At 41.4% G+C, this 25,814-nt stretch overlaps 1 protein-coding gene across 5 annotated transcripts in view; it reads left to right on the forward strand.

Moving 5' to 3' along the window:
* Window positions 1–25,814, forward strand: part of CTNNA3 (catenin alpha 3) — a 427,746-nt gene that overhangs the window by 337,952 nt on the left and 63,980 nt on the right. For 4 of the 5 annotated variants that reach the window (XM_053983470.1, XM_053983472.1, XM_053983468.1 and 1 more), the window contains 3 exons: window positions 1–152; window positions 22,371–22,463; window positions 24,585–24,635. In XM_053983470.1, coding sequence (XP_053839445.1) covers window positions 1–152; window positions 22,371–22,463; window positions 24,585–24,635 — 296 coding nt within the window. The remainder of the gene's footprint in view (window positions 153–22,370; window positions 22,464–24,584; window positions 24,636–25,814) is intronic. The other variant, XM_053983469.1, reaches the window with a different exon arrangement.

Here is a 25,814-nt window from a genome sequence, read left to right on the forward strand (position 1 = left end):
TGATTCCAGAGTTTATTAGTCAAGTAAATATTGCATTGGAGAGCTTAAGCAAGAACACAGTGCATCTGTTTGATGACAACCAGTTTGTTGACATTTCCAAGAAGGTGTATGATACGATTCACAGCATCAGGTGCTCGGTCATGATGATTCGGGTAAGTTTGGAATTTGTTCTTTTCATACTCACGTCTGAGATGGGTCAGACGTGGGAAACTTGGGTTACAGTGAAACGTGTGATTGTAACTCCAGAAGTCTAGAACTGCATTAAATACCACATCAGAACGTTGCATAAAAATGTCTTTACTACTTTAAAAATATGTAGTTGTGTTTGGTTGGTAAAGATCTTCGTTCACTTCATTAATTCCTAACTTGCATTTACAGACCCAAATCTTCTTGTAGTTCTTCAGCTTTAACCTCTGGAATGTAGGAGAGAGAGTATTTCCAGGTGATTCTGATATTCCCATATCAAATTCTTTCAGCCTTACACCAGAAGACTCGACCTGATTTCTTTGTCTTACACAATTACAATCACTGTGCTTACACTTGCATTTTTCCTGAAGTTCAGAAAGTGAATCAAAACAGCTTATTTTTAAAATTCAAGCCAGAATTCTGTCAGATGCAGAATTTTCCCCCAATATCTTCATAAAAAACAGTAAACAATTGAACTGCAATGTCTGTATGTTCAGCAATTCCATTTTAAAATAAGATTAAACATTAATAACAATATAGATAGATTTTTCAAAGGAAGTTTGTCTTCTGCATTGACTTTACAATTGAGACCGTGGTAAGCAGCAGATTCCTTCTCTTGTGAATACAAAGCCATCACAGGCCAGGCTGACCTATGGGAGGTGGGAGTGCTGCTCCACTCCATTTCAGTGAGACCCCTCCTGCAGGGCTCCTCCAGCTCTGGGGTCCCAGCACAGGAAGGGCAGGGAATGTTGGAGTGGGTCCAGAGGAGGCACAGGAGTGATCAGAGGGATGGAGCACCTCTCCCACGAGGAATGGCTGCGACAGCTGGGGCTGTTCAGGCTGGAGAAGTCTCTGTGGAGGCCGTCCTGCAGCCCTTGGGTACTTAGAGGGGGCTTATAAATAAGATGAGAACAGACTTTTTAGTAGGACCTCTTGTGACAGGGCAAAGGGTAATGATTTTGAACGAAAGAAGAGATTTAGCCAAATAAAAGGAAGAAATTTGTTGCAGTGTGAGTGGTGAAACACTGGCACAGGTTGCCCAGCAGGGTGGTAGAGGGCCCATCCCTGGAAGCATTCCAGGCTGGGCTGCAGGGGGCTCTGAGCAAACCGATCTGCTCATTGCAGGGGGCGTTGGACTAGGTGGCCTTTAAAGGTCTCTTCCTGCCAAAGCCATTCGAATGTGAAGAACATTAGTCTTAACATACTCTAGTGTGTAAGGTAAAGGGGGAATTCAAATGTGCAAAATGGTGACAGTGTCTCATCCTTATTGCAGTTGTCAGTTTGAAGCTGTTTGTATACTGAAGAGAGACCCTGAAACATCCAGCGCGTGTCCCACAGCAGTGAGAGTTTGTGAGCTGCATGTAGGTCCAAACCAAACAGACCAGATTGTAGGTGATGCTCAGTTAGGTCTTCAGATCAGCTCGTGTGTCAGTGAACACAGGCTAAGAAGCTTTCATTAGGACATCTCATTTTTTTCTAGATAAGCTTCATTTAATGCCTGTGTTGCTTATCCCTCCCTTTGTGACTCAGGGGCTCTTGGGTCTTCTAAGATTACAAAGTTGCTTCTGTTTCTCTGTGAAATAAAAGTCTTCTTTGTGTCGAGTCCCCTTACACTTGAATTCCATGACCACGACTGAGTATTTCTTTCTGGAATTTTGCATTTTTGGGGAATTGGGAGCTGCACTGAGGAGGGTAACACAGCTTCAGTCAGTTTCTGTGAAGAGGCAGAGGCAGCTCTGCAGGAACGCTGTTTTCCCAGCTTGCTCTGTAGGGGTGTATGTATGTGGACAGTCACTCAGAAAGGTACTGTGAGAGGAAAAGGCCAAGGTGTGAAGAGGCTGGAACAGGCCCAAGGGCTGCCCAGGAAGTGCCCAGTGTGCAGTGCATGAGCTGTGCACCCATAAAACAGTGGCTCACTGCCCAGCACCTCAGTGGACAGTAGTAATAGAATGGCTTCTGTCAGGGCCATCTTCCACTGCTGCTTTGCAAGTCCTGATGAGAGCTCAGAGATTTTTAAAAAATGTTAGAAAGGATGTGTGCTTTCTCCTTAATGAATACCACTGTTCAGCCACAGCCATGGGAAGGTTTTTCTGAGGTTTGGAGAAATGTCAGCCAGCTACTCCAGCATCCCTTAGAGATAGCGATTGCCAGCGCAGAAAGTGCTGAGAAAAGCCTGGCATTCATTTTCTGAGTCAGGATGTGTTGGCATTCCTAGTTAGATACGTTCCAGACAATGCCAGTTTCCTGGAAGAAGCTTTAGGAGATCTGGTGGTTACTCAGACGTGCCCTGTTAGCATAGCAGCCAAGGTGAGGAAATGAAACATTCTGTGGCCAGCATGCTGCTAGTGCCAGAGAATGGCACCTCACTGCTTCCAGGGGATTGATTGCAGGGCTGAGTCAGGGCAAGAACTCGTTGATGAAAAAATAATTGGGAAATGTAAATGGACAAGGCCACCCATTCACAAGGGGCAATTTTTCAACATGGCAGTAAAAGCAGAAATTCTCCAGATCAGTTTCTCAGGAAGCATTTCAAACATGTAATTACACAGAGAGAATGTTTTTAAAAATAGAGTTCTTAACTGTAAAATGTTGCCCAATACTACTGTTAATGCAAATTACCAGCTATGCATTTCAATGTCCAAGCTTAACCAAAGATATATGAAACATTCACTGCAGTCCTGCAAGGTATGAGATAACACTTGAGAGCAGCTCCACAGAGGCAGCTGTGTTGTACTGCTGAGCTGTAGCAGAACTGCCTCTGGAGCATCAGGATGCTGCTCCCCTTAAGATGCTTTTCATTGTTCACTTGCAAGGACTGCTTAATGCAGGGTAGCTGTTGATTTGGAATAAATAGATAGTTGATCCTGGGCATGTGTGCAGTTCTCAGTAATTTTTTTACTCTAAGCATCCCATTTTTGTTGTGTTTTAGAGATTTTTGTGGGCTTGATCTTGCATGGGAGCATTTGTACATTATCTGGATAACATATTGATGTTACAGGAATAGATTAGGTTAGACAGTACAATTAAAAGCAATTCTGCCATGTGAAATACGTAGGAAGGTCAAAGGAAACAGGTTGGTGGTTTTTGAGACAATACATACTGAATGCTGCAGAATGTTAAGATTAATGGTAGAACTTCTTAAAAAACTTCTGTATGAAGGTGGTTTTAGTTGAAAAATATGAGGCAGCTGAATTGAAATGACAGCTACCAATATCCCATTAGGATATAAACTCAGTGGAAAGGAATGACTTCAAAAGAATAATAACTGCTGGTAACTAGAGCACCAATAGTCATCCTAACAATTATACCAAGGACAGTGGAAACAAAGTCACCAAGTCAAGGGTTTCACAGAATTCTTTGTTCTTTTTGGAAGATAAGCAAGTGAGCAGCTGTTCAGGTTTTAAAGAGACAAAGAAGAGAGCAAAAGGCTCATATACTCTATGCAGGATGCTTTTACTATTCTTACGTTCATGGAAGCAGTGACCGAGGAACCCAAGTTCTCTAATTCTCTAAGAATTGGAGAGTGTGCATTGAAATTGCTGTTCTTACCACTTTAAAGCATTTATTAAAAATCCTTTCTGCTGAATGGGTACTGTCTGTGCTGTTTCTCTCAGAATTCTGGCATGGAGACCATAGGTTCCCTCAAGAGTTTATTGTGTTAGGCTTTTTGAGTTTGTTTTGCACACTGTTCCTTGATTTCCCTGCACCATGATGCATGGGATATCCATCCCCCAGCCCCCCTGAAAAACTGAAGCAAAGCATTTATTTTTCTTTTCTGTCTTACCTAGATAGTTTTATTTCAACTGGATCCTCCCTGCACCTCCAATCAATTCCTAATATTCCTGTTTCTTTAGCCAACAGTTTTTTACTGTATGTTTCCTTTGGAAAGTCAAACTCAGTTTAGGTACACATTGAAGAGTCTACAGCATAAATGCTTTTTCCTGTGTTTTGGCTTTCTTAGAATACCTTTGGATGGGTTCCCTTTTTTACTTCTTTTGCTGGTTGCAAATCTGGCATGGTTTTTCATTCTGTTTTGAAGAAATGTAAGAATTCATCCTTAACAGAGCTTGAGTTCTTCAGTATGCTTGGTTTCTCTCAGTAAGAGACATCACAGCAGAATTCATTATCTTACACCCAGCAGAGTTACAGGAATGTTTAGAGCATGGACCTCTAGCACGTGGTGAAAACCTTTCAGCCAGTTAGGGAGTGTCTAGTTTAAATTCTAGCATGGCTTTTCCTAATGACAGAATTACCCTACACATGCAGACTTTTCTGCCTGTTTTTACTTCTGTAGTCCAAGTGAGTTAGATCCTGTCCAGTGTAGGCAATAATAGGCATGAATTGAACCTCTGTTTAAAAGTTAAAGAAAACAAAGCAAAACAGGGAAACACGAGAAAGGCAGACATTTAGTGCAGTCCTATTGTTTGCTTTTCCAAGAGGTCCTTGAGACCTCATGGAACAGACAGACAAGGAACAGTTCATACAGCCTTGTTAAACTTCATTGTTGTTGGTCTGAAATACAGAAGTGATGCTAATCCATTAAAAACTCCTAGTGAGAAGTTTGATAAAAAACTTTTTCTTCATCTTTTTCTATCCTGCATTTCTACCAACTGCATAAGAGGCAGAACCTTTGCAGCAGTAGTTAGCCCCTTGGTCCTGCACCTCTCAGCACTTTCTGGTTGTTTCTGACCTAAGCAGGACAGGACCTTTCCTCCTTCAGCTCCTTGTCAGCTTCAGTCCTGTCACCCAAGGATTGATACATCTAGATGCAGTGTGACTGCAAAAGAATGTGTTCATGTGATGTCTTTAAAAAAGAGTGCACAGCAAATACCTGCTGTCTGTTAAGGATAGTGGCACATTCTTCCATTTTCAGGTTGTTATCCTGAATCACATAAATGGAGAGTGTTAGTTTGTGCTGTAGAGCCCAAAAAAGAGGTGAGTTAAAAGTGTTTAGTGCTGCCATCAGCTGCACGTACCTGCAAGTAAAACCTCCTGACAGCTGCTTGTCACTGCTATATTATTTGGTTTTTAACATCTCGAGTCACAGGCACCAACCTTGATGTACCATTATGGGAAAACTTAAAGCACTATCCCACATAGGTTACATTTAATATCTTAATTCATCTACATACATATTTTCTAAAAATGTCTATGTTCTTTACAGTATACCTGGGAAGCCTTCTCATAATGTACAAATACGTGTTATAATTTATCTCAGTATTAGCATCATAGAGTCAGTCATTATTATTATGATTCTTCCTTGCATATTTCTTACCAAAATGCTCTGTACTGAACAGTTTTGGGACATACTTAGCATACATTTCAATTTAACATGCAGACATTTTTAAAAATGCTACTCTCCCTTTAGTACCAGGGGAGTTTGTCTTCCCAAATAAATAAAGCAAATCCCTCTTTTCTGGCAAACAGCTATACATATCAATTTGCTTCTATTTCATGTTTATGTACGATGTAACAAACTCTCAAAGGTCTCAGTTTCATTAGTTTAGGGCCTTTAATATCTTCAGCAAATCAGATGACTTCTGGTTCTCAGTGTGATAATGTTGCTGACTTTGTTGCTTTACAGAGTAAAAAGCTGCTCAGTAGTGTATCTGTTAATAACATCCACTTCTTGTTTTTTCCTTGAAAGTTGCATCCATTTGTCTTAACCTGTGGGCAGGATGTTACCCTAAGAAACACCTTTAGTTTGGAGTTGCCCCAGTTGCCATAACAAGCACCTGTTCTTAAAAGCCGAGGTGTTTCCACTAGGGAAAAGAATTTCTTAGTAAAAATACAGATAGTTTATGGATTTTAACATCAGATAGTGTATGCACATCTCAGGTAGAGGGGAGAGAGAGAGAAGAGGGGAAAAAAGCCCGTGCTTTAGCCTTCCCATCTCAGACACAGGAGTGGAAGCCAGAGCACAGATAAAATTTTATTTCACTCAAGGATGGGTGGCCTCCCCTCCTCCCCCTTTTTTATGTCCCCTTTGCTTCAAGAAAGTAGAAGTAGAGTCCATCCACAGGGTAAATGGGAAATGGTGGAATTTTTTTTTTTTGTTTTTGTTTTTTTTTTTTTTTTTTTTTTTTGTTTTTTTTTTTTTTTGTTTAACAAAAGACAAATTACCTGCTTTTGTGTATTTCTGCGCTTTGAGATTAACAGGTCTTAACTTCTTGGTTCTTTGTGCATCTTTCTGACTGCTGCCCCATTCCCATGCTCCAGGCATTTGCTCAGGCATTACAGGGAGATTGCTGATTTTAGAGTCTGGATTCTTTTTTACATGCCAAATGAACAGTGAGTAGAAAAATAAGTTCCCCCTTTATCCTCCTATATGCAATTCCAAAATGGTCCTTTCGTGTCCACGTGTTCTGTTATTTCTGTACAGAGAAATCATCCAGTGGTAGAGGAATGCCAAAAGCAGCTGCCCTCATTCTGAGGAACAGGATGTAGAACTCCTGTGCTGCTTTATGGGTGTGCTGGAGGAGAGACTCCCTCTAATTGCAGCTGAAATAAGCTTGTGAGAAAGCACTTGGTGTTGTCAGGCCAGTCTTGTGTACAGGTGTGATGGGGAAGATTTTTTTTCCTTTCCAAAGCAGCAGCTCACATGCACCCCTCTGGTGACTCTGCAAGGAGTAAATGGGAGTGGGTATTTGGAGTAGTACCAGGAACTCACTGCTTGGGCAGTGCTGTGTTCAAACCTGTTGTTTCTGTATGTTGACACATACTATTTTTTCCCCATTTAATTCTTTAAATTATTTTAATACTACTTGGTTGTTTTTAATTTTTATCAAAATATTATGGTTAATGGAGCCTTCTTTTTAAGGCAGAAATATTGCAGAATCTTTTGAACTCCATCTTAATTTTCACTGTCACACATTTCACTTGTCTCACCCTCCTCTCAAGCGAGGGGAAGGAGAGAAGTGTGCACAGAGGGCTCACTCAGGGAAAGGACCTCAGGAGATCCAGCAGGTCCAACCTGCTGTTGAAAGCAGGGTGTTATCCAGGGCCCCTTTCAAGACATGTCTGACTTCACTGTTTGCTTTTTAATTTTATCTGTTAGAACTAGAACAGTAATGGGGAATTGATGGGTCAAACAAAGCAATAGAGTGTTAACCTTACAGAAGGAAGCTGCTTGCTACACTTCATGCTGCTGCTAGTCTATAATACTTTCTCTGTTGTTGGCTGTTTATGCCTCACTGTTTGCATTCAGCACAGGAATGTATGACCCATCTTTTCCAGTTAAAAATGGAATTTTCTTTAGGCTGGCTTAGGTTTCCAGTTAAAGTGTCAGCGAATGGAAAGAATGTTGTATTGTGTTTTATTTAAGAAAAGAAAGAAAAATTAAAAACATTATGGGTACATTCAGACAAAAATAATAAATGATTTCAGAAATGCTGATACAGATATAGTGGTGGTGGTGTCCAGTGCATACTGCATCCATTGTAAGATCCATGTGCAGTTATCCATCCTGGCAAATCTCTGTTGTCTTCTGCCCAGACTACACAGCTGTAGGCATCATGCAGGGCTGTGAAATGAGAGCTCCTCAGCAGCAAATTGCTACACGGCTTTCCAAGGAAATCTCCTAGTGCTGGGATTACTGGGTCACACACAGTGCTTATGGATGGCATAAACATTTGACTTACATACTACTTTAAATGTCAGTTCTTCCCAGTCTAGGGATTAAATTACATTGCAAGTGTCACACATGATTATGCTTTTAATTGTTCATAGAATTACCCTTCTCTTTCAGAAAGACAGAACCTTCCAGAATTATTTGATAGCTCTGGTTTAGTGGTTCATTGGAAACTTAAGCACATAACAGTATTTTTTCTGGAACATTAAAATCTTTGCTGAGGGTTTTTTTTTTTTTTTCCTTAGAGCAAGAAGAAGTGATGTGTATTCCTTCCTTGCCATTTGGTGCTTACTATCTAATATAAATTATATTCCCAGAGAAATGGAATGAATATTATGCTGTTAAAAGGGAAGGACTGAATTACTGGAACCACAACTGGGAAGCACAGTAAAAGTGTTACAAATCATAGATACTCTATTAAAATATGCCTCCTGCCACATGGCTCACTGGACCAGGAGCAGGGCAAGGCTGGGAGTGGGGAGTGCAGCTGTGATGCTGCAGTCAGCACTGTCAGTGCTGGTGCAGCTCTGCCTCAGAGATCTTCCTTGCTCGGGCTGGGTCTGGCTGTGTTTCCCTTCAGTGCTGCTCACAGTGATCTCTAAGGTCCATGGTCCATTGAAATTTGTCAGTTGCCTTTTCTCTGGTAGGATGGATCTTTTTAGTGTGGTGCAGAAAAGCAGTGAGGTACGTCACAAATGTGTTCACAATGTCACTGGGCTTCAAAACCTAATGATAATGATGTGTGTTAGAGTGTGGTCTGAGTCCTGCTGGCACAGAGTAGGGTAGCAGAGCTGGAGTCATTCTGTGCTTTGATGTTGGTGTAGCAGTGTCTGACCTGGTCCTCTTGTCGTGCATGTCCTTGCTGATAAAGCACTGTGATAGTGGACAAGGTTTGGGATTAATTGGTTCTTTATTGCTTCCCTGAGTTCTTTTGGTTTCTGTTCTTGGAATTCCGTAGTATTCCATGGGCATATTTGAGTTATGGTGCTGCTTTTAATGACAGCTTCCTTCCGTTTTTGAAAATTACCATTACTTGCCAACTTGAATCACACCAGGTTGTTTCCTTGAAAGTGTGCTGAGGGCTGGAATGCAGTTGATGAAGGGAGGTGGACATAAGGAGGCATAGTGATAACAGGGAAACTGACTCACAAAAAAAGAAACCTTGGAAAAAAATCCTTCGGAGAACTGAGAAAAAAATATCCTCCACTGAGCCTGGCAAGTTGAAGATGGTATCTGTGTGTCCTTTTTATCTGAAAAGATTCTGTAGAGGTTTACAAAATTGATGCTGCCTAATTTCCTGAGAATCCCTGGGACTTACAGCCTATTCTTAAAATAGAGACAGAGGAGTCCATTATATTATCAGCAAAATCAGTGTATGTGACTACTGAAGGGAAGTGTGTTGCAGCAGAGGAGTGTTGTGCATCCTCTAGCACATGGATTGGGTTGAAATTGCTGTTTTACTGCACCATTCCTCCAGTGTAGCCTAGCAAACAGCAACAGGGCCTCCAAGGTAATTGCTATAACAGGAACGTCAATTATTAGGAAAGTGGAACAGTAATATTAATTTAAAATCAGTTTGTTACTCTGGGTGCTTTGTGATCCTGGTCTTCATGAAGTAGTCTGCATAGAATTATAGAAAATAGAAGAAAACCTGATAATTTAGCAAGTTGAACATAATTCTTTTGGAAAGTAGAAGCCTTCCTTCTTGCTGAATATGGTCCAGCACGAAATAGCACATGAGAAATGATCATATGGGCCAGTGTGATTGGGCCTTTGAAATCTCCTGGAACCTGCTACAGTGTTAAACCCACCCACAGAAGGAGTCACAATTCCATGTTAGGATACAGCAGAGCATGTCCACGTGAGGGATGAAGAGCTGCTGGGAAGCAGAAAGCATCCAGAGTGAGCCCGTGGCAGCCCGGGGGTGCACACAGGCAGAGCTGGGTGTCCCTGAGAATGGCTTTGTCACCTGACACCTGCCTCAGGCAGCCCCTGCACCCAGAGCAGCTGTGGGGCCCCATCCCAGCAGCCTGGTCCCTTGCCTGGTGCTCTGGGCTTCCTCTGCTGGGTCAGGGCCAGCCCACGTGGGGAGGATGCTGTCCTCGCTGTTGTACAGGCACTGAAGCTCTCTGCCTGACTGTGCAGTCACGCAGGGCAGGCACAGGCTACAGGCTTGGCCACGGTAATGAGTGTCAGAGCTGCCTGGGGGGCTGGCATCCCTGCTTCTTCTGCCTATATATATTGTATTAATCACACCTCTGCCTGCCTTTTCCTACATTATGATCAGTGTGTGGTTTGTGCATGGAGGAAATCAGATCAGCAGATGTCAGCTGTGCTTGTTTCTGATATCTTCTCAGAATGGGGATTGGACCCTTCTGCCCTAGTGAGAAACCAGCCTGGCATCCCACCTGAGCAGGGCTGGCCCCACAGAGAGGCCGTGTCAGATACACTCTGGAATGCTGTGGGTTTGGGAAAGCTGCATTCCAAATGCATAGAGAAACAAGCACGGGACTTAATTAACATTCAGCAAATGAAGAACAGACATGAATAGTTGTTTGATGTTTTAGTGAAGGAATGGTAAATGCAGCAAACAAAGGCAAAGCCATCCAAGTACCTGGGTTATGTGCTTGAAGTGATGCGAGGCCACACCAGTGCCCTGGATGCACGGGAGTGAGGAGCTCGGTCTGGCTGCTCAGAGGGCAACCAACAAAACATCTGCTTGTCACCTTGGTAAGTGGAGCCAGAAGCAGAACTTACCCGGATTTTAAGCACAGCAACATCAGTGGAAATTGTGAATTAATTTGCCTATGCTGGTGTTTGCAGTTAATCACTTACTGCTGAAATGGAGCCAGTCCCCAGGAGAGATGAAGCCTGAAATTGTGTGTGCCCGAACTTAGGCTTTTCTTGGTGGTTCCATTCCATTACTGCAGCCTTAAACCTTGCATCTTCCAGCTTCCTCCATCTGGGACTGGGCTGCTTGATTTGCTTGTGCAGTTTATAGGAAACTCACAGGTCAGAAATCAGATGACTCACCCTGGTTGTCCTTTAGCTGCAGAAAGGGAGTTATTTTTTCCTGAATGAAAGGCTCATCCTATCTGATAGCTTTGCTGCTGTACTGTTGGTCTTGTTTCCATGTTTGGGTTATTAAATGGCATATTAAATTGCACCATGCATTTGTAGAACACACTGAATTTGTAACTCACAGGACTGTTTTCTCCCTCTAAAATTCTCACATTTCTCACCTGGTAGAGTAAAACTAAGATAAAATTTTAGATTGTGTTTAGTTTGTTAGTAAAAAGCTTCTTTGTCTCCTGATACTGCTCTTCCAGAAAGCTCAGCAGCAAGTAGTACCTGCAGCCTGGCTCTTTAGAGATGGCATGGTTCAGTCCTACTCAGCCAGTGGGATTGCCAGACAGCTCAGGGCTTTGGCAGGCAGCCTCTCCCTGGCAGGGCTTGGGTTTAGGCTGTGATCCATTTCCGCTCCTTTTTGTTTATTCTTGGGTATGTTGATGAGCTCTGAGATTTATCTACTGCCTGGGGAAGAAAAAAGGTTGAGCAGTATTAATTGCTAGAAAATACCATCCTCCACAAAGAGAAGGTAAGAGGAACAATTGAAATTCCTGTCAGGGACCATTCAGCAGCCCACACAACTAGCTTGCCACAAAGATGTAGCATAGCATTCTCTGAGGACTCGTGGTGCTGCATCACAGGCATAGCTATGCATTGTCCTGCCTCACACAGTGGTGTTTCTTTGTATCCTCTTAATTTCTTTTCCTTCTACTCCTTTTTTCATTTCTTTTCTATTTCCTCTCCTTTTACCTTACAGTTTGTCTTGTATTGTTTATATGCAGATTCTCTTCTCGTGCCTCATGCTAAGGTAGTGTGAAAATTGTCTTTTGTAAAGCCTGAAATCTGGCCTCCCCACAGGGTGCCAGTCTTTTTGGAAAAGGGTAACTAATGCAAAATTCTGATTTTTATCTGACCTAAGATAAAGGCAGCAATCAAATGCATACTCTAAAGATACTGAGCTAACTCTACCAATACTGTCTCCTGGTGCAGCTCAGGATTAACTTCAAATAATTCCCAGTGTTCATTTGTCTGACCTGTTCTTAGAAATATCCACAGCTGGCAACTGGAGGGTGCCTTCAAGCAGTCAATCCCAGCCCTTTCCCTTTAGAAAGTTCTTCCTTAAATCCACTCCATACATCTCCTTATGGCATCTTAAAGCACTTCATGTCCATCAAGGATGGATGATCTCCTTGTTTCCTGTGTACTTAAAGTTTGGGTTGGTTTTGGGTTTTTTTCATGTCATGCTGATGCTTGTTGGCTCCTGCTCTCCAGCTGTGTCCTTCCTTTGGGAAGTGCAGTGCCCAGCACTTGATACAGCCCCCTCAAGTGGAGGCTCAGCTCTCAGTTGAAGGGAGGGCATATTTCAGAAGGTTTGCTGTCTTTGTGCCTGCAGATACTGACAACAGTCTGGTGGCCTTTGTTTTCAGGAATGTGATGCTGCTGCATCCTCTTTAGCCTGTGCTCCCCTGTAATTCTTGGTGCTTCTCTAGCAAGTATGTATCATGTGTGTTTTTCTCTTTGCATTAAAAAAAAAGTACCCATATTCTGTTCTGTTGTACATTTTTTAAAATCTATTGCCATGGGATAAAAATATTTCTATCAGTGCCAGTTACTGATTAAATCTAGGCTGCTTATGGTTAATTTGTGTTTAGATTTATTAGTTCTTGCTTTTCACTCAGATAATACTGGAGATTTCTGAAAGACTAATTTCAGCCCATGCAACCAAGCAAGGTTTTACTGAGTTGCAGTTGGTTGCAGTAATTCAGCTTTTAGGTACCATCATTAAAAATGAGAGAAGTGGAGGTTTATGTCCCAAAATGACCTGTGAGAACCTCCAAAATTCCCTAGTTGTTTAAGCAAGTGCTTAAAAATAATCTGATTTATTGCAGATAAAATAACCAGAGCATTAGAAATTGTGACCTATGAAAAAAACACCAAATGTGTTAGTCCTAATTAGACCAGGGAACAGAGAACCAAAGGGGAGAGAAGAGAGAAGATGGGATAGCTGTTTTCATTGATGTAAAATGTTGTTGCACAGGACTGGAGAAAATCTGTGTTACATATTCATAATGGATAGAAACAGAATAAACTCTGACTACAAGGGGGAAGATTGAGGTTGGACATGAAGAAAACGAAATTGCATACATAAGGTTTTGGTCAAACTTCATATATATTAAGGCACTTGTGTTTGACTTCGTGCCAGTTTTATCTCTGCCAGTCTGTTAGCAGATGACAGAGTTGTGTTGAGTCTCTCCTGTTTCACTGGCCAGAAGAGGCTGTCAAAGCTGCATATTGTGAAAAATGTGCAAAATACTGATCTGAATAACTTTCTCATTTGATGTCTTAGAGGGGAAGATTATGTACTGCCTTTCACAGAACTTGTTCACAAAACCTTCCCAGATGGAAGAATTGATTTCGCGTACAGGAATTTTAGCATCTACAAAATTTCTATGAAAATCGTGTAATAAATAATTTGTTCAGAAGCTAGACCCAAACTAGTGTTCTTAGAGGGGCAGCTGTGGGGGGTTATGTATGTTTAATTCTGCTTTGCTTGGAGAGCCTGCTTGGTAATGAAGGCTCTCAGCCTCCCAGAGCACAATAAAATTTGTGATTTGGGACATATGAAGGCTGGTTTGCACAGTGATGGCCTTAATGGGTTTCTTAATTCCATGTCAGCTGGCACTGATCATTCACTTGAACATTATTGGTTACTGAAGGGCTGAGGGTGGGTGGACGTGTGTTCTGGGCATCTGAAGCCTCTTGATCATTAAAATCAGGAATGAAAGTGATGGATACAGGATTCAAGGCTAGGGTGGTTTTATTTCCATTGTCTGAGTGTCTGGGAGAAATAGCTTCTAAACCAGAACTTTGTGCTTAACAGTTGTTGAGTTCTGGGTGGGAATGTGTGTGGGAAGGACAGCAGTGGTACCTGTGCTTTGAGGAGCAGGCTGTGCATTGCAGGGTGCATTTCTCAGCGAGGCATGAGTCTGTGATGGACAGGCTTACTCTGTGTATCTTTTCTAAAGATGATCTGTTTCACTTGAGCTCAGATAGTGCAGAGGGTCGACTGAGACTGAAGAGGCTTGAGCAGATGTTGAGGTTGTAGTTAATAATTTCATCTGTTCCAGTTTGAGAAATGCATTTATCATTGGCAACCTTTTGCTGAGGAATATATTAATCTATCCAAGGGAATTTTTTTAGTGTGATCATTTAGCATAATTCATGTAACAGAAACAGATTGATTTGGCATGTTAGAAATCTTTGCTGAGGGGGCTACCATTGCTCAAGCTTTATTCATCTGATAAACCTACATTTCTTGTGGGTTTCTGAATTGTCCTTTTTTTTCCTCTTGTTTCTTGTCCTTTCTGAGCCCTGAAATCTTTTTAACACAGTCAAAATGAGATATTTACTGCACTTTTTTTCCCTTTAATATATTGATGTATTCCAAAAGCAATTTCTTTCCTGCATTTCATCTGCCTGGAAACAACGATTTTGTTTTGGCTTTGGGATATGCTCTCCTCCACAAAAATGGGAGGCTTCTGGAGAGGAAAGGGAGATTCTGCAGGAAGACAGACTTCATTATGTGGTTTTAAAATATAATTTCAACTCCCTGGTTCTGAGAAGTGGATTTGTCTTGCCACACCTCACTCCATCCCAGGATGGTGTGTGTTGCTGCCAAGGAGCACTGTTGGCTCCTGCCCAGTGTTCTCTGGTTACCTTTGAGGTTAGCCAGGCTGACAGTAAAGATGTTTTAGTTTATCTTTAACACATACAGTTGAGAGAGAGAAAATAAGGTCTACTCTCTTCTCATTTTCAAAGGTTGAGGTGATGTTTAGAAATCTGTTTCAAATACAGCTATAAACTGCTCCTATATAAAGCCATGTATCATATGCTTTATGAAGATTACTAGCAAAAGAACAATGGCTTAATTCATTTTTCACAAACCATTTTTAAACAGCTTAGCAAGTATTTCCATTATAAATGAAATGTCTTAATTAGCTTTCCACTAGATGGAGCAAATGTATGTCAACCCGGCAGACGAAACGGGGAATACATTTTAGATAGCTGAAGAACAAATCACTTGTATTTAAACCTACTGTTCTATTATTGTTAATTATTAATTTTCTGAGTTTAAAATGGAAGCTTCTAAGCCACATGGTGATTTTTCCTACTTAATAAACATAAGCAAAGACTGTGCTTTGCATGAAGCTCTATATCAGTTGTCATGGTTCTTGTGGAATCAAGGCATGGGCTTGGGCTACAGCACAGTTGTGTGATTGACCTAAGTTTGATCATATTTTGTTCTTAGGGATTTGAAATTCTTCTTTAAAAGTTATACCCAAAAAAGTGCTTCCTTGAAATAAAATAACTGGAAAAAAGTAAAGAAGCTTCCAGGTTCCTAAGTGGGTCCTCAGGTAACCTGGTGAAGGATTTGCAGCCCTGAAATCTGAGTTTCTTTTCTGGTCATGCTGTTGGTTTTACAGCTGTTACCTGTGGCAGTTTTGGAGACGGGCCCGCGGCAGAGCGCGCCGAGGGTCACACGGCAGCAGCCAACTTCCACTGAGAGCTGTCCTCCTGACACGGCCCTGGGAGCCCACGGGGTTTGGGGACACTGCTGACACAGCTCTGGGAGCCCACGGGGTTTGGGGACACTGCTGACACAGCTCTGGGAGCCCACGGGGTTTGGGGACACTGCTTCCATGGCCCTGGGAGCCCACGGGGTTTGGGGACACTGCTGACACGGCTCTGAGAGCCCACAGGGTTTGGGGACACTGCTTCCATGGCTCTGAGAGCCCACAGGGTTTGGGGACACTGCTTCCATGGCCCTGGGAGCCCACGGGGTTTGGGGACACTGCTGACACGGCTCTGAGAGCCCACGGGGTTTGGGGACACTGCTGACACAGCTCTGGGAGCCCACGGGGTTTGGGGACACTGCTTCCATGGCCCTGGGAGCCCACGGGGTTTGGGGACACTGCTGACACAGCTCTGGGAGCCCACGGGGTTTGGGGACACCCCTGACACAGCTCTGGGAGCCCATGGGGTTTGGGGACACCCCTGATGGGTGAATTAGTCACCACCCAGCTAATGGGCCAATAGCTGCCTGTGTCCCCAAGAGCCCAGACTGGCTCCCCAGTGGCCCAGGCTGGTCGAGTTACATAATTACTATGTATGTAATTAGTTATAGAGTTATAATTAGGATTATTTATAGCCGTGAGGCCTCCAGGCCACCACAGGTTGTAAATCTTAGCCTCCTTGGATCTTTGGGCCCTTTTGGCTACAATCCCATTACTAGATGGGATTTTCAGGCAGCCGTCAAGTTTCCCCCAACTTTTTAGAGTTCAAGGTGTGTTCAGAGCTTTTGTGCAGCATAACTAGGTCAGTATTTCCTGCAGTAAATCTCTCCTTGAATTGCTGTAGGCATCATGTGAGAGTGGCAGACGTACAAAGTACTGTCGGGGAAAGGAAAGAGGAAGCAATGAAAACAGGGCTGAAATGCATGTTCCCAGCACAAAAAATGTAGCTTAGGATAGAAAACAGGTGCTAAAACTCTCTGTGCCAATTTACTTAGCTGTGCCAACTTCACAGTTTTTCTTTAAAAGGATTTTCAAGGGGCAGTACTCTGAATTTCCACTTTAAACTTCTCAGTTATGCTCCTCAGCTCAGATCTTCCCCATGTCCTGGCTGGTTGTTGAGAAGACTGTTATTCTGATGTATGCCCAGTGAGACCTGGAAGCACAGGAGTTGTCACATGGAGTCAGGCTGTTGATCTGCCTTGCTGTCTCTAATGGTGATTAATTTTAACTGTTTTGGTTTTAATCTCTTGGAGCAGAATGTTCTAAGATGACTTGTGAAACAAGCAAACAGAACCTCCAAGCATCCAGTAACAGCACAGCAACTTTTGCCCCATACTGTGGGTTCACAGCATTTCTTAATTTTAAAACGTACTCTTTATCCTGTAACATCTTTTATTATTGAAAATAGTTTCATCTTTCAGCGTCAAAGGTCACTACTTATTCTCATAATTAAATTCTTTGTTTTCAACAAAGTTTATATTTTCACTGATCTTAACAGGAATTATAACTTTAATATCTAAAAAAGTGTTTTGCAGAATTTTCTCTGTTAGTAGCAAGAACTGTTTAGCACCTACATTTGAAAGTAAAAATGTGTATGGGCTGTGTCAGGATAATGATTTTACTATTGTTTGATGACAAATTCCTTGGCAGTGCTTAGTGACATTACTGCTGTCAAAGACAGAATTCTGCTCTCTGGCTTAATTATCATTTGTTGTTGTTTTGCTAAAAATATCCCCAGTAATGTGGTATGCTAAAGATACCATTCTAAGAGAACTGACAAGAACAGATTTCATGAACAGGCAGGTGATCATCTTTAACAGAGGGGATGTATTTACCATAGTATTGATATGTCACAATATTGACAGATCAAGAACGTAGTATTTTAATTTGACTTTTGTGATGTGGGGTTTATTGTTCTCAACACTCAACTACTTTTAGCAAAAACTTGATAAGTACTTTAAATGACTAGGTAGCAACAATTATGTGAGGCTCTTACTCAGCTAGTCAGAAAAGATAAACAGTGCTTGTGGCTTCTTGTTCTCTTCCTAGTGCATCAACACTCTTGCTCTGGCAGTGTGTCATCTGGCAGAATTATGTGTGAGATAATGGTGGTGCTGTCACTAATATACAAAAATACCACTCAGTAGCTAAATATTTGCAGAGCATGGTATTTCTGCATTGGTGACACGTGTCACAGCTGTAACTGCAGTTGTTACACTGAGTGACGTGCAGCCTGACAGGATGAGATGTTCGAAATCTAGGCATTAGGCAAATGTCCACAGAAGAATAGATAATCTCTGTAAACCACTGTGTGCTCACTGAAGGACATAATGGGCAAACTCTCATCCTCCTGGAGTGCATGCAGCATGCATGTCTGCTGCTGCTGTGGGATTTACATAGCACAAATAACTGCATTTGCAGTAGTAAAATAAAGACATCACTTATCAGCTTAGCTTCTGTTAAGGTGTTAGTTTGCTCTGCATTTTAGTATTGATCTGTGAAAAAGAATAACTGATGGGGCTGTTGAAACCAAGATAAGATAAAGTATAAGAGCATATAATGACAGTGTGAAGGTCAGCATTTAATTGAATGTTAGATAAGAGGAGATAGTTTCCTTTCACACCATGATGCCTGTTTGTCCATTTATGTTGTGTATCTTGAGATTTTAGACCTGGCTCTGCATTATGTTCTAGCAGCTGAAACCCTTTATTGGCAGGATTGATGGTTCCATGGGTTGTATGTGACCTTTACAAGCAAATTATATAGATAAAGTTCTTTGGATAATCACTTCTGAGGAGAGTTTTCATAAAAAAACTTTGAGTTGGAGAAGATGCTGTGAAACGTAGTCAAACAAATTGTTCTACAAAGCTTGGATTAAAAACCAGAAAAATCAAAAAGTCCATTTGCAACCAGTTTAGGAAAACTGGCAGCAATCTAAAGACTAGGGCCAGACCTTGGTTTTATTAATTATTCTCTTTAAAATCCTCATAGAGAAGCAAATTAAAAGGTTTGTCATCAGAGAGTGGTTTTCATTTCTTAGATGAAAAGATAATTCATATCCTGAAATCATCTGGGTGCAATAGTAATGATGTGCTGTTGTGGCTTGGAGTTGAGTACCAGCAATGTGTCAAATTCATCAATATTAGACTTTGCTATAAACATGACTTTGAGTCCTCAGCCTGAGTTTTCAGTAGCAAACCCACTGAGAATGCAGATTTATTACAATCACTGAAATGTGAGAAGGAGTACATGCTACTTGTGTAGCTTGTCAGCCACAGTAATGGAATTACAGCCTAGAATGGATGTGTAGGAATGTACTTGAATGTGTTTTTGTCAGGATCAGCAGAGGCTTTTCACAAAGGACTGAAATCTCTTTCAGGGCTGGGGCAGGTGTTCTGCCTGCCCTTGTGTCTCACTTTTACTGCCAGCTGCTCCATCACCTTGTTTGTAGTGTAGGCTGCTCAGACTTCATCTTGGAATGGATTTCTCCCCTCCTTCAGCACTTCCACGGGAGACTATTCAAGAGTTCTGCTCCTGTGGCCGTTGGAAACCTAATTTTTCTCTGTTCAAATTTGTTTCTAAACTCCATTTACCACTGTGTTACACATGAGTCTGTAGGCTGTTGCTGACTGGAGTCTTGTGCTTTGTTTTACCCCTCAGCATTTACCAGAAATCCCATACTTGGTGAATTTGCCATTTATGTCTTGTATTCATTGTGTCACCGAGTACAGTACTCAAATCTCTCCCTCTTCTGTCAGTTGATAAGATGCCTGTTAAGAGTCTTTAACAATACTCTCAGCTTCCTTCTATGCTTCTCACTCCAGTCCTCCAGCTGTGCTGTTCTCCCTGTGCACAATTTCTGTTTATTGATGCTAGCACACTATTTTGTGTTGCATGTCCTCATGTTCATACCAGTTTAACCATGCAGTCGTCAGACATTCCTTTTGAATAGCCATGTGTTGGCACATGGAATATTCATATAAGCAGATACAGGTGTGTCTCAGGTATTTAATAAATAGTGGATCATGACAGCAACATGAAAAAAAACCCACAAATTTTGCTTTGAATTGCATAAAAGAGCTTCCAAGGAGAGAAAACAATTGAGTAACTACTTCTGTTCTCGTTATTACAGTGGGGAGTTTTTTCAGTTTTTGATGTGTCTGAAAATGACAATAGTTTATGGTTTGTGATTTAAGGTATGATAAATCAGCAGCTTCTCTCTGCTTGAAATGTCCTCAGTCTTTAATAACTGGCTAGGTTTGTTTTGTTTTTCTGAATTCTGTGGTACCAGCAATCCAAGGCGTGGCAGATGTGGGCTTTGGAGAGAATGACTTGGGAAGAGCTCCATAGGAGTGCAGTCCTCTGGCTGGGAGAGCGAGCTTTCTGCAGGAAACTCCTCATCCCAGCCACAAACAGCTTTTACTGACAGGAAAAGGGCATAGGTAATTTAAAACCAAAAAAGGGTTCTGACAGCATTTAACCCGTGAAGGGTTCGGGTGAGCATCACTTAGACCCTGAGTCAGTGTTCTGCATATGATAAAGAATTGGAGAGGGAATCCCTGTGCCAGTGCAGCTGGAAGGAGATCTCTGCTCTATGATTTGCAGTTTGTAAAGTGCCAGATCAGATTAATACAGTGATGATTTAGTCTTTGGAATGCTTACCTGAGACTGCCATTGGGAGGTGTCGTATCCTACTGTCCTCTCGCTGACCTCTTTGCTGATGTTTCCATGTTGAGGCTGGTAATATTCCCATAGCTTGACTTCACAGAAAAACAGTGTCAGTGGAATTCTACAGAATTCTCTTGATGGCCCTAAAAGAACCTTTTTGTAAATACATACAGTTTGAGTGGGGTAACAATGGCATAAAGCTCTTAAACACATTACCTAAAATTCAGGTATGTATAATGTGACTGTCTTAAAGTTATTAACCATTCTGCCCTGTCACAACATTTTGAAATCCATGTTTTATAGAAGAAAGAAACCCTTTATTGGAAGTGTGGGATTCTCAAGTACCTCTTCACCCAGGAAGAAATGGTGCTCTGCTGACATTAATCCAGCTTTATGATCATTGGGGGAAAAAATTCCAAACTAGTTTTATTGAAACCCAAGAATTACAAGGTGGTATTTAAAATTGTAATTGTAACCCAAGTATAGTTTAAATTTAAAAGGAATTATTTTTTCTGTAATTATTTTCTCTTACCTGCCTGAGGGAGTCAGTGTAATCCTGAGAAGCTGAAGTTACTCTGTTTTAATATCCTTTGTTATTGGTCCTCTATTAAGAATGTCCCTAAATGATTGAATTAAAGGGAGTTTGTGATAGGTTTTTTTATTGTAGGGATATCCTTCACCACGAAAATTTAATTTTGCTTTCATACTGCAGCTTTTTTCCAACAACTTTTGTATGGTAACAGCCTTTGGCTACTGTGGAATTCTTACTAGGTCTAATTCCAACACTAAAACTGAGACTTCATAATAGTGTTAGTCTTTGCCTGAAAATAAGATGTTCCTTTCCCCCAGTTTGGCAGTGTAGCTTTATGCTTATCTTTGTCCCAGAAATTGATTGCCTGTTTTTTTGTGAGGAAGTTTAGGTGTATTTGTCACCCCCAGCATTCTATTTCTGCCAACTTGTGCACCAACACTGAGTTATTTCTTGCAGTGTTATCTCATAGAAATATGATTTTCTTCAGTGAGTGAAATTGTCTGTGTGCTGCTGAAGCAATGGAGTAGTATTTGAGCCTTGTTTGAAGGCTGCTCTTGAACTCTGTGGTTAATGTACCACCCTCTGACCACAGAGGTTCTTTCCCAAAGGACTCAAATGCACACAGGTGGATTTATTCGGCTTAATGCAGTCCCATTACAGTGCAATGGACCCGGAAATAAAATGACAGAACCCTGCAATGTCCCTCTCAATAGATCTTCTTTGTATATGCCTTGACAGTAAAAACATGAAGGTGAGCATATACAGCAATTCTGGATTAAAAACATTATATTTGACTTGATTGAAAATTGGGTAAAAGTAACGGTTGGGTTTCTTTCTGCCTGTCTTTTTCTAAGGTTATCTGATAGCCCTGGTCTTGTCATATTTCTCTTGGAATGTCAGGCTTTTGGGCAACTCAGAACATCAGGATTTCCCTCTAATTGGAACTCTAGATGTCAAGGTGGTGGTAGATCTGTCATGAGTTTTGTAGAGCTTGGTTCTGTATATTTTTGCTTTTTAAAAGTGTGGATTTACTTGATAAAGGAAAGTTTCTTGAGTGCCCTATTGCATTGGCAGAACCAGTAGTATTTTTTAAGTGGTTTGCAATCCCATAACCTTTGTATGCTTCATTATGCAGTGTTTTGCTGATAGAAGAAACTTGCTTTTAATGTTTTATTTAGTGTCCTTTATAAAGTCATGTTCAGTGTGGGTTTTTTGCTATGTTATTTATTATAAAATTCAGAACTTGTGCATGAAACCCCTTTTCTTTTAATAATATTTTGGTAAAAGGGAAGCAGTAAATAAATCTGAAGATCTGGATTATATAGAAAATTTCTTGTCATAAATGAAACAGAATCACAGGATCAAGTGGCAGTTTGTGTGACTCAAAGGAACAGACAGTGGCATATTAAATAATGCCATGTATAAAAATAGCAAATTAAGGACACTTATTTTCCTGGTTGTGCAGGAACTTGTGCTGCTTAATAGAGCTGGTAAGTGACACATTGACAATCCATTCTTGTCATGTAAAGGTTTCTTGTTAGACTCCTTTGCTAGCAGCACCGGCACCGATTTAACCGGAGTTTAGTAGCGGCTCCAGCAGGGCTGCTTGGTGTTTGTCAGACCTTACCTCGGAGCAAGTAGGAGGTGTTGCACATGAGCACCCGCGTTGCCCAGTGTGGCAGACAGTAACCCTTTCGTGCCTGTTCCGCAGACGCCCGAGGAGCTGGAGGATGTGTCCGACCTTGAGGAGGAGCACGACGCACGCAGCCGGACCAGCGTCCAGACCGAGGGCAAGACTGACCGGGTACGTGGGAGCCAGGGATGGAGGAGCACCGCGGGCAGGGGAAATGCTGCTGTGCTCTCTTCCTGGGAAGGAGAGCTTCGCGTTGGAAGTGCTCTTGCTGGCAGGACACAAGTAGTAGTTCGTAGCTACTGAGTATCCAACCGTAATAAGATGCGCTAAAGCTTTCAAAGATCACATTTTCACGCATGGTCGTCTACTTCTCAGCTAAATCAGACTACTTCTCTAAAGGGAATGCTTTTCTTTGAAAAGAAAACCATAAATAACACATACTTGAGAGGGCACAAAGCAAGAAGTAGGTGCTGAAGACAGTGGCAGGTGGGGAGCTGGCTGTCAGCAATCGGAGGCACAGACTGGTGCTGTGGAGAGATGTCTCTGGGATGTGCTTCTCCTTGTGAGGTGGAAGGGACTGTTACACACAGCCTGTTGTTAATACAGCTAAAACCCCCCAGTACTTTAACATTATAGCACGGGCATTTCTCTTTTTCTCCCATTTCTCCCTAAAATAATACAGCTACTGTAAATGTTCCTTTTTGTGGCATCTAGATAGAGGTTATGGCTTAAAGCCTGATTCTATAGTTTAGAAACAATTTTCCTAGATTTCAGCTCCTGCTGTTGGGGGCATAAATGGCACATCACCCCCCAAAAGCAGTAGAAAATTACAGCTTTGACTAAATTATATACATATGCACTTAGGCTGGAGTAGCATATTGACAGACACCTGCACACATTTTTTTTTAAAAAAAGATGTCTTAACAAATCTATTTGCTGCTGCAGCAGCAAACAGGAACAGTGATTTTAGGCCTCTTGGTTTGGAGTGCTCTTTGATATTGATATTTGAAGATTTATACCCAGAAGCTGTTCAGCAGTGTGAGGGATCTGTGTAGGGAAGGTAGATGTTGAGCTTTGGGCAGTGTGTGGTTCTGTGTGGAGCAGCAGCTTTGTGTCCTGTTGGAAGGCTGTTGTGTGCAGTGTTGACACCAGGAATGACCGTGTTCCAGAAGTCCTTCGGTAAGATTGTAGAGCAGCCTTTTTTCCTTCTTGAGTTCTTTCTCTTGGGCATTTCAGCTATAATAATTCAGTTTTATTTTTACATATCTGGCTCCATAGTCATTCTGCATAGGAGCAGTCTTGATTCCTCTTGCTTTGTCAAGAGTGTTGTAATTTCTTCGATGTCACATCTCTCACTGCTCCAGTGGGGAACTGGTGCCTTTTTTCTTTCTGTTTTTATCACAACATATAATACCAGATGTGATGTGTGTATGCCACTTGTAACAAAGGCTACATCTTAACTAGCAAATCCTGTTTCCCTTATGTATGAAAAAGTCATGTATTATTAATCACACCTTCAGACTCTATCTCCATAAAGAGAGAGAGCAGAGATTAGTGGTGAGATAGTAGGACTGAGATTTGACCTCGTATTTATCTTCCTCACTCATCTTGAAAATGTTACTTCATTGACGTTTTCCCTCAGATAATTTCCCATTACTGAGATGAATATAATAGTGCCTGTGGCACTATCCCATGCTGGGGGATACAGGTCAACTTGGGCAGCGTGCTGTGAGATCTCTGGGTACTTAAACTGCATAAAAATACTGCTGATTATTTGTAGGGTGATTTTACATCCTTGAAGAGGAGGCTCCTTAGGATCAAACCCTTAGCTGCTATAGAAACAGCTTATGGATCCAAGGACTAATGCAGTTTTTCCCAGCTGAAAGTTAGCTCTTCCTCTGGTGGTTGTGTGTAATTCGTGTAGTCAGCTCTGGAAGCTTATCACAGACTTATTTATGCTATCATGATCAGTGTAATTGCACTGAAGGAGGTAGTGGCTTGTTATCGTGGGATTGTGTGTTGAAGAGAGGGGTGAGTAAGATTTTGCTCAGTTAATTTTCAACTTAGAGGACAATGTACATGTTAATGATCAGGAAAAATTACTTTAAGTGTTTGAAGTTACTAAATTAGTGATGAGAACAGCTTAGCTTGATTTCAAAGTTGCTGCTGCAGGTTAAGGTGATCATATTGAAGAAGAGGCAAAATGTTTTACCTCACAACTTAATCCACTTAAGGGTTGCCAAGAGCAGAACTCTTTCAGGCAGCCACACACCCACTTTTTTTTTTTCTCAGAGTTCTGCAGACAGTTTTGTGAATGCATGGACAAAAATGTCTGAGATTAAGGTAATTTTTATACAGTTTTGTTGCACACTGTGCTTGTGCAATAATTCTGGGCTGAAAAAGAGTTGATTCAATGTGTTCTGTGAATGAGAAAATCCAGGCTGAGTTATTTCATTGTTGTATTTGTATTGCATTTTAAATGCAGTGATTAATTATATAGCTCTAAAAATCTACTAAACTCTAGGAGGAAAGCCTGGATAAAACAGCAAAGACCAAGAAGAACTGTTGATACTTGCATAAAAAGTAGTTAGAAGGGAAGCTAAGTTTGCCATCAGATAAATTAGCAATTTTTATTGAAGTGGCAAATACTGTACATCTAAGTTCCTACATTAAATGAAATGCTGACGTACGTTAACAGGAAGCGTGTGCTATTTTGTTAATAAAAAAGCCAATTTCGGAATATTTTTTTAATTTTTAACAAAGCCCTACACAAGCATTAAATATTGGTAGGAATTCAAGCATAATGAAAATAACTACTGTAATTTTGGGTGGGTTCTATGAATAGTAATTTTGACACTTGATACATAGCAAAAGATTCTGTGTCAGGAGTCATGATCTATCAAAAGCATTTCATTTTCTTGCCAATTTTTAACCCAATTTCCGTAAAGAGATTAAGTCACTGAAATATTCAAGGTTGTAGCAGTATATTATATACTTCTACAAAGTAGAGCTGGAAAGAACCCCAAGACCTTGGCTAATCCAGCCATTTGGCCCGGGGCAGAATAAATACACTTCTTCTTGACACACACATATATATGAACAATTCCATTGCTCTCTCTACTTAGCTCATTACTGGAATTGATGGTTTATTGGAAAGTTTTTGTCCTTATACCTCATATATTGCAATTAACACGTTAGCACTCATCTGTAATGGACACAGAGAGTGAGGTTCCTTTCTGTATGTATTTTTTTTATGTACTTGTGCATCCTTTTTCTATGGCCTCTTTTGGAGACTCCAGGTTGAATAACTCCAGTAACCTTGATTTACTCTTCAGGGTTGAGTTTCCTGTATGTTCTTTTAGTCTCTCTCTCCTCTGGGTGCTCTGCAGCTGGTTAATGAATTCTTGAATTTTGTGTCCAGACTATTTATACTGCCAGGTGTGTGAAGCCACCTGTGATCTCAACAGCACAAGTGAGAGGTTTGCAGGATTTCCTCTTGTGTGCATAGTTCACAAGGAGCTT

The sequence above is a fragment of the Vidua macroura genome, chromosome 8 (assembly GCF_024509145.1).
Source record: "Vidua macroura isolate BioBank_ID:100142 chromosome 8, ASM2450914v1, whole genome shotgun sequence".
NCBI classification, from domain to species: Eukaryota; Metazoa; Chordata; class Aves; order Passeriformes; family Viduidae; genus Vidua; species Vidua macroura.